General features: G+C 41.8%; 1 protein-coding gene across 1 annotated transcript in view; it reads right to left on the reverse strand.

Moving 5' to 3' along the window:
• Positions 1 to 5634: 5634 nt before the first annotated feature.
• Positions 5635 to 8939, reverse strand: part of LOC122063790 (protein NEN1-like) — a 5402-nt gene continuing 2097 nt past the window's right edge. The window contains exons 4-6 of the mRNA XM_042627493.1: positions 8001 to 8064; positions 6241 to 6935; positions 5635 to 6107 (exon numbers count right to left, since the gene is read on the reverse strand). Of these exons, the coding sequence (XP_042483427.1) occupies positions 5873 to 6107; positions 6241 to 6935; positions 8001 to 8064 (994 nt within the window). The 3' untranslated portion in view covers positions 5635 to 5872. The remainder of the gene's footprint in view (positions 6108 to 6240; positions 6936 to 8000; positions 8065 to 8939) is intronic.

The raw sequence follows: 8939 nt of genomic DNA on the forward strand, positions 1-8939 counted from the left end.
CCCTGCCATCTCAGGTGGGTACCCACAGGCGGGTAGGTACCCGCCAGTTGTACCCACCGGTTTTGGCGGGAAAGACCCTGTTTCTTCCCCATTTTCTCCATTCTTTGGGGAATCAAATGGGGTTTTTCCCCACCCATTCTTCACACCTTCAAGGTCCTATAGGATGGTTCTAACCTAGATCTAGGTTAGATTCAAGTGAGGGAAAGCCATCTTACCTTCTTTGCCCAAGAATGACTTCAAACCCTTCAAATCACTTCAAACTCACAATGCTTCTTCTACCTTGTCAATCTCTCTTCAAATCCTTCAAGATCAACACATAAATCATCTATTAAACCTTAGATTCATCATTCCAAAGGGTATTTACAAGATCTCAAGAAACCATACTCGAATCAAGGGTTTAAAGCTTGGGTATGGTGAATGTTCATAAAACCCAACTTTTCTTACCTCCAACTGTAGATCTAGAGTTGAAGATTACTCTCCCAGCACCGGAATGGCAAGATCGAGCTTCGGCGCCACTGAAATCCTTCCTTTCTTCCTCTTCCTTTCTTCTTCCCTTTCTTTTCTCTCTCCTCTTTACTTTTCTCACCAAACGTACGAGGGTAATAAATGGAAAGAAAAGAAATCATAAAGCCTTATATACTATTCCTAATTAAGTGAATAGTGATGGATGGGTCACTCAGGTGGGTGGGTGTACCCACCTGTTATACCCACCTGAGAGCCAAGACTTGGGATTTTGACCGAGTTCGGACCTCGGCGCGAACCCCACCCCAAGTATGCGATGTAGCATACGTATATACCTTAAAATACGGATATAATACCTGTTTTATCCATACATAGCCTTATGGTAGGTGCACGTACACGGTTTGGGCACTCCCGTCTCTTCTGGCACTGGCTCGGACTTGTCGGGCCAGCCGGTGTTTAAGGTCACCCGTGCCATCATAGCCCATAAGGAACCCGCTCTAATATCCTCTGGCTCGATTCCTGCATGGTTAAACCGGTTCAATCACGAAATCAGACCGGGTTTAAGAAGCGGGGTATTACACCAATAATCCACACAAAATTTCCACATGCCATCCTTCTTCTTGATGAGCAAGACTGGCGAGGAGAACGGGCTGGCGCTTGGCTGTATGATGCCTGCTGTGAGCATTTCAGCCACGAGCCACTCAATCTCAGTCTTCTGAAAATGTGGGTACCGATACAGTCGCACGTTGACCGGGGGAGCTCCAGGCGCTAAGTGAGTAGTGTGGTCCTGAGGCCGGTTTGGTGGGAGCCCTTGGGGGTTGTAAAAACTGAATCATAGGCTGCAGTAACCCTTGGGTCTTTCCATCCTCAAAGAGGGTCGTTGCAATCTCAAATGTGTGGAGCTCGAGTTGATACATGGCAATGACTAATCCCATCTCGAGTACTCACCGCACACCATGGCATTGTAGCTCAGCAGGGATTGGTGAGGGTTCTCCTCTCAGGATGATTTGATGGTCTCCCTCGCTAAACTCTAACGTCAGCTTGCTATAGTAAAAAAACCAGTCCAAGCAACCATTGAACGCCTGATATGAGATCTGCACCAAAAAGGGGTAATACGAAAGCATCTATTTGAATGTAATTGTTAAGCAAGTTCACTTGTAAGTGACGAACCAGGCCTTCGCATATGAGTCGACTGCCACTGCCAACCACCACTGTTACATTGGAAGTAGTCTCCACAGCCAGTCCCAAGTGACGAGCAATGCGGCTTTGGATGAAGTTGTACGTACTCCCTCCATCAACCAATACCTAGATCGATTTCCCTTTGACATAACCAGTAAAGTGTAGTGTTGTCGGCGACTGTACTCCCACGAGTGAATGGTAGGATAGCTCATTGGTGGTGATCGGTTCTGGTGCGAGGAGTGGTTCTACTTCATCTTACCCTGTATCATCTAGGGTTTCGGGCTAGTCATCTCCTTCCTTGTATTCCAATAGGAATAGTTGTCACGTCTTGCAACGATGCCCCGGTGCATACTTCTCTTCGTAGTTATTATAGAGGCCTTTGTCATGCCTTTGCTGCATTTCAGTGGGAGAGCGACGTTTGATAGGTATGCAAGGTTGAGGTGCTGGCAAGGATGGGGGCGAGGGAGCAAGGAGCAAAGATGGTCTCTAGAACCTTGACCTTGGGTTGTTGCGTCGAGCTTTAAGGAATTTGGACTTTTGTAGCTGAGCCAACCCTACTGTGTGCCCCATGGTTGCTAGTCGGAAGGCCATCACTTCATTCCTAATATTGAAACGCAGACTAGAGATAAAGCAACTAATGAGAAACGAAGGAGGAACCTCATCTATCCGATTGGCTAAGGTCTCGAACCAAGTTTGGTATTCTACCATTGTGGTAGTCTGTGTGAGTTTTGCCAGAGTGGACTGAGAGTCATCGAAATCTGAGGGTTCAAAAATTAACTCTAGTGCTTAGGTGAATGCCGCCCACATCGAAAATTGAGACGCCTTGTGCATCCATTGGAACCATTGAAGAGCTGGTCCATCCATGTGGAAGGATGCAATGAGGAATCGCTGGTCGACAAAGGTTCTGTGGTAGTCGAAGAACCGTTCTGCCTTGAAAATCCAGCCACTCGGATCGATTCCATCAAAGCAAGGAAAGTCTAATCTCATCGTACGTGTCTAGATTGGCTTCGCCGGTGCTGGTAAGGGCGACCCAACGAAGTTAGGTGTAGACAACCCAATTGGTCGTACTTCTTGCAGAGCTGCTGAGATCCGTAAGGCTTGCTCTAGCCTCCCATCCATAGCTATCAATTGCATGACCAACTCAGGGATGGAGTGTTGTTGGTTGGTGAGAGTGGTATGGATAGAGTCCAACCGCTCCTCTTGTGCTGTCTTGATGTCATTGAAGTGCCTAAAGGCCTCATTGAGATGCCACAATCGAGTATCGTTGGCCATGTCAGCTCTCTCAATGAAAGCACTAATGATATGTTAATGATCTTACTCTACAGATCAGGAAGGAAATGGATGGTGAAATTGCTATTTTGAGTGGCCTCCTTGAGAAGAAGATAAGAGGAGAAGAGAGAATATGTTTTTCATATCCCTTACACCCTTTCCCCACATCTTATATAGCTACTTGGCTTAACAACTCACCGATACAAGACAAGGATAATATTTCTCCAATGGAATTCTAGGTTTGGTCCCCTACACATAGCCACGTAAATTGCATGGGCGCTTCCTTCGTCTGTGAGAGTGTCATGTTGGTGCCGTTGAGGTGGTTGTCCCCGAAGCTTTGTCGCTTGCTGAGCTATTGCAAGCCGTCTCCTTGTTCGTGCTCATATCAAATTGGTTTTGGTTTAGGGTTCTACAAATAGAAACCGATATCAAAAAACAATAAATAATAAGTCATAGGAAAACCAATAAAAGCGTGATTCAAACTGCATGCCTCCAACTCTGAGATACAGTCAATTTTTGTGAAAAAGTGATTGCACCAATCTAGAACCCAACATAGACTTGATGGTACACATTAACCGCACGCTATCCTCTAGCCTCGATAAAATGGGACATAGGATTTAGGGGTGTAAGTCCGAACCTGTCTTGGCCCACTTTGAACCCGAATCCTATCTAACCCAATTATGAGGGTCAATCTAGCCCAGCCCGATCCAATCCTGACTAGGGTTGGGTTGGGCCTGGGTCTCCTGGCCCAATCCAACCAATTTTAACGCTAATCTATTATTATGTTTAGTAGTAGTGTTCCCTTTCCCCTAGGCCCACATCATATGTTACAAAAAGCCACACCATGTGTTACATAAACATTACATAACTATTTTTATGACTTCAATCCACATCATGTGTGTTACACAAGCCACATACTCTTTCCTATTGAGCTAAGCCGATCAAATGATCAGACTATTCACCCTCCCCCCCCCCCCCCCACCTTCTTTCTTTACATAGGCAATATTTTTGTCTCCTGCCATATGAACTTTAGATAAAGTAGCAATCATGAAGACTTGGGCCAAAATTTGGCATGTCTAGTTTGTGGGAGATGTGGTGATGTCAGGTGATTAAAAGATCTATCTTATAATCAAACTAACAACCTTACTTACTGCAAATTTATGGATTAGGGGCGGACAAAGGCTGGCCATAGTCTTAACATCTCCCCAGCCCCATTTGGTAAGTATAGGCTTAACATTTGTGACCCTTTGTAGGAAAAAAAATATAGGACCAGCCAAGGTCAACCAGGAGCGTGAACCCCGCAAGGTTGGATTTTGGAACCTCGGGTTGGGTTGGGCCAGGATTGAGTTTTGGGAACCTAGGGTCGGATTGGTGTTGTAAGAAACCCTGTCCTCTTTCACCCCATAGGATAGGATATGCCCCTTTTAGAAGGAACCTGAGACTTCATCTAGGATATGTTTGGTTATCAAGAAAATAAACTAAAAGAAAGGAAAATACGATGATTTTTTTGTGTCTCTCTCTTTAAATTCAAAAACCTTCTACTTCCAAACATAGCCCTAGTTATAGGAAATGAACATAGCCTTCCTCTGGAGTGGAAAAGAACCTAGAAGAATCTATTGCAGGTCTCTCATCCATAATATCACCATCCGCTTGCATGTTCTCCACTTTCATTTGATTGATCAATGAGTTGCAACATCCATGTTGAGAAATGGTCTGATTGAGAGATGTTGTATTCAAATCAGTTGCATACCTTTAGCTGCGTCAAAGGCAAGAACGCGCTACCTTTATATGCTTATTTTATGTTTTAGCTCCCTCTCTTGTCCTCGGCCCTTCATCGTGGTCCATGGAGTTGTTTTTTTACCGCCCCAGCATTGACGCTTCCTTCTAATGGTAAGCGAAGCTGAGCCCACGCGATGCTCAGTTGTGGAATTACTGGGTCGAGGGAAAGTGATCGTAGATCAGCTCAACCATAGGTATATTGTAAACCAGATTCTTTGCTCCCTGGACACGATGTTAGGTGAGCGGGTAGACTAGCATCTAGTACAGTAGAGCTTAGCCACCAGGAGGTTTAGAGTTCAAGATAATTAAGAAGAGTACAAGGGGAGGCAAAAGCCGCCTTACCCCCAACTAGAGAAACATATCACACTTTCACCATACTAAAGAAATCCATCAAAGACTAAGTATTTACATTCAAAAAACTGACAAATCAGCTTTGTCTTCCCCAATGATACGAATAAGACCATTTGAAAGAATAGGGGGGAATAAGTGCAGATAGGCATTAAGCCAAAAATCTTGTAAATGGGGTCAACATCTAATCAATAAATTTTGTCTTATACCAGCAAACTTCTTTTTTTTCTTTTAGATTATCCAAAATGAAATCGCAAAAGATTGGATGGTTAGGATTATGCAGTTAGATTATGTAGTTCATTGTTTTGTTGATGATGTCTGTGTTCCTATCATCGAAGACCACATCCACCTTTGGCCAATGACCATTTCAATTTGTAATGTTAATTACATGTTTTTTCAAGGATCCAACAAATTTGGTTAAGGACCACACTATCATCCTCCAATAATGTATAGGACTGATCAGTGTTATAAGACCAAAATTTTAGATTTCACAAAAACAGATACGCAATTACTACCAGAAGTCATCCTTTGGCTTATCTTAGATTTCACATATATATAAAGTGGGTTCTGCATGATGTTTTTTAGCTTGCTGGATCCAAATAAATCAAACCCATTGATGTAATGTTAAAGAAATGGTACATAATGACTTCCATACATTACGACAGAATATCCCTGGTGCATGCATCATTTTCTAACTGAAATTATGCCTTTTTATAATTTGAATAGATAAATGAAGATAATGAAATTTGCAGTCAATATGATCCAATTACTGTTATAAACTGTTCATGGCCTAGCAGAAATCGAAATGAGCTTCTTTTCTGGATACTCACTCCAACTACCTGGAATGAACGATCAACTTCTTTGCCACTAATCGAATGCCAGCATACTGCTGATAATCATACACGTCCAAGGAGAAGTAAGCATCCACCAAAGCCCCCGGAAGAAGTAAGGAATCAAGTTCAGCTGGATCAAATCTACTGAACACAAGTCTTTGGGCATTGTCTGAAGCTTCTTTCTGGTATATTTCTGTCCCATAGATGGCAATGTCCCCATTTATTACGGTCGGTATGCTGTGGCAACAACAAAACACAATTAGTTTTCCAGAGAGAACTTCAACAAACAACATATTTTATTTTATGGCCCTTGAAAACTTGATTTTAAGAAAAAAGCAACAAACTAGAGTTCATGGATATTAATACATACTTTAGTCGGATAGTTGGAGAATTTAAGAAGCCATGCTTCCTATTCACTATGGGCCTCCACTCGGAGCTGCTACCAGAGTCCACATTCAATTTTTGTGAAACATGGTCGCACCCATCTAGAACCTGACATAGGCTTGATGGTGCATCAACCACTATACTCAATCTTGGCCTACCAGCTTGGTCAAGAAACTTTGAGCTTACTCCAAAACGCACCCTCAAACCTGTACAACATAGCTGAAAGAGGACATCTTTGTGCAATAGTTGTATCCTCTGGCCTCGATAAAATGGGACATAGGATGCCCTTATAGAAGGAACAGAGACTTCCTCTGGTGCTAAGAAGCAAGCATAGCCACTGCAACCCTCAGTTGCCATCGGAGTGGAAGATATCCCAGAAGACTCTGTCACGGGTCTCGCTTCCATATTGTCACCCACTTGCAAATTCTCCACTTTCATTTGATCAATGAGTTGGCTCATGTTGAAATGGTCTGATTGAGAAATATTGAATTCAAAGTTGTCTTGTACCTCTGCCTCAACGTTTCCATTCAAAGGCAATAATCTTTGCTCCCTGTCACGTGAGGGTGTAGACACATTTTTTTTTCTTTCCTGAGGTGAAGCCTTTCCATTGCCACGACTCCTCGTAGTAGCATTTGGAGAGACCCAACTGTTAGCTGTAAATATATCTGGGAGGCTCGACTCCTGCAGAAAATGTAGAGCTCCATTATATGCGAACCAGCAAGCCTTTGAGCTCCCATGTAATGAGGTAGTTCATATTGTTGGCCTAATTAAACTAGTACTGTCTATCAACTAGCGCAACAAAAGAGGATGGATTGCAGGTAGGCACAAAGCCATAAATCAACTTTTTAAATGGCATTAACATCTAATCAATAAAATTTGTACTGTACTAGAAGACTCCTTTTTCTTAGACCATCCAAAAAGAAATTGCAAAAGATTGGATGGCCAGGACCGTGCAGTTGGATTAAATTCCTGACAGAGCAATTCTCCTCAGCAGGACCTGACATCTTGCAGGTATGAAGTTTATGATTGAGATAATGGTGCCCAGGTTCCTATCATCAGAAACTACATCCATTGTTGGTCAGTGACTATTTCAATTTGAAATGTGTGCATGTCAGTTTTCAAGATTCAACACATTTTGGTCAAGGACCACACTGTCACACTCCATTAATATATAGGACTCACCGAAGACTGAAATCTTCACATAGAAATCAGAAGGAAAACAGAATAAGCATGTACTACTAGAAGTCATCCCCCTCCCCACCCCCCGAGCATGAATAAATATATAAATAAAAGTTAGAGAAAGTAAAAGCAACGCTAAAGTAGGACATTGCAGATAACAGTCAAGATTTGGTAGACCACAAAAATCTTCATATGATAGGCTATACAAAATCTTGACAGTACCATGTACTTAGTAGTAAAGTATGGTTGACAATTGCAGTGCCAAAGAAACTCAGAGGGACGCAGAGACATATGAACTGTACAGAAAACCGTATGATAAAACTGATATTCCACTTAAAAGAGGGAAGAAACAAATGCTTGTCGAAAACTTAATGGAAATTAAACAATAAATGTACAATAAGGTGTGAGCACATAATGTGGGCAAAAGAATCGATGAATGCACCATAAGACAAGTTAAATTACTACAGGAGAATTGAGATAGCCATAAATTGATAGCAAATGTAAGTAACATAATGTATTATCATTACTAAAAACATAGTTGTTACAGCTTCAGAGTTGCAAGGTTACCAAGAACAAAACTGTTGCACAATACTTGAGAACTTCAAGATTCATCCGAACATCATCCAAGCTCCTGAAATATTAATCAAGTAATTATTATCTCCAACAAAGAAAGTTTTTGATTGCAGATTTATAAGGCAATCGGAAATTTGCTTCCTAATGCCACAAAAATAACATCAATTGAACCATATTACAAAGACTACTTGAATCTAAGTACAACTTTCTTCAAAACTAGGTTCTTCACCACTTAATTATCAAAAAATTAAACCTCCTAGAGTATTAAGGATGTTAGCAGCCACACACCAATGCAAAAAATTTTGAAGCTTCAAGGGTGGGTGTAATAATTGACTCTAGTTACATCTATTACTTCAGGGATTTAGATGATAATTAAGTTTGCAACATAGAGGTTTCCATTTAAGTAGGACCGTATAAATACTGATCAAGAAGTGGGAGCCTTGTGCACTGGGTTGCTCATATAAATACTGATCATCAACTATTCCTTTTAATACTTATTTCTATAAAGTTGATAATGAATGTACAGCTGTTGCTAACAGCTCATTTTTCCGCCCCAGGGGCGGGGTGGGGGGAAGCACCTACATAGAAACAAAGGGAGCCTCAATCTCAGTTCTGAACTTGAACTACAATCTACAACTGACGTATAAATTCTTTCTTAGACACAATACAAATTCTTGGAGAGATTCATATCAGTGAACAGTGACAGTTGGTCAATTACTTGGTAAAAGATATTAGTCTTACACAATATTATAGCTTGCTTCAACTATGACACCAGCATATGCAGAAAAGAATTTTCACCCCAAAAATTTAAAAACAAAAAGCAATGACTAAATTTTCTAACGATCCTGAGAAAACCAGTAGTACCTAAGAAAAATGCAGGAACTTTCAGAGAGACTCAATCAACATGCAAACAACCACCCCCCCCCCCCCCCC

Source organism: Macadamia integrifolia, unplaced genomic scaffold (assembly GCF_013358625.1).
Source record: "Macadamia integrifolia cultivar HAES 741 unplaced genomic scaffold, SCU_Mint_v3 scaffold1453, whole genome shotgun sequence".
NCBI classification, from domain to species: domain Eukaryota; kingdom Viridiplantae; phylum Streptophyta; class Magnoliopsida; order Proteales; family Proteaceae; genus Macadamia; species Macadamia integrifolia.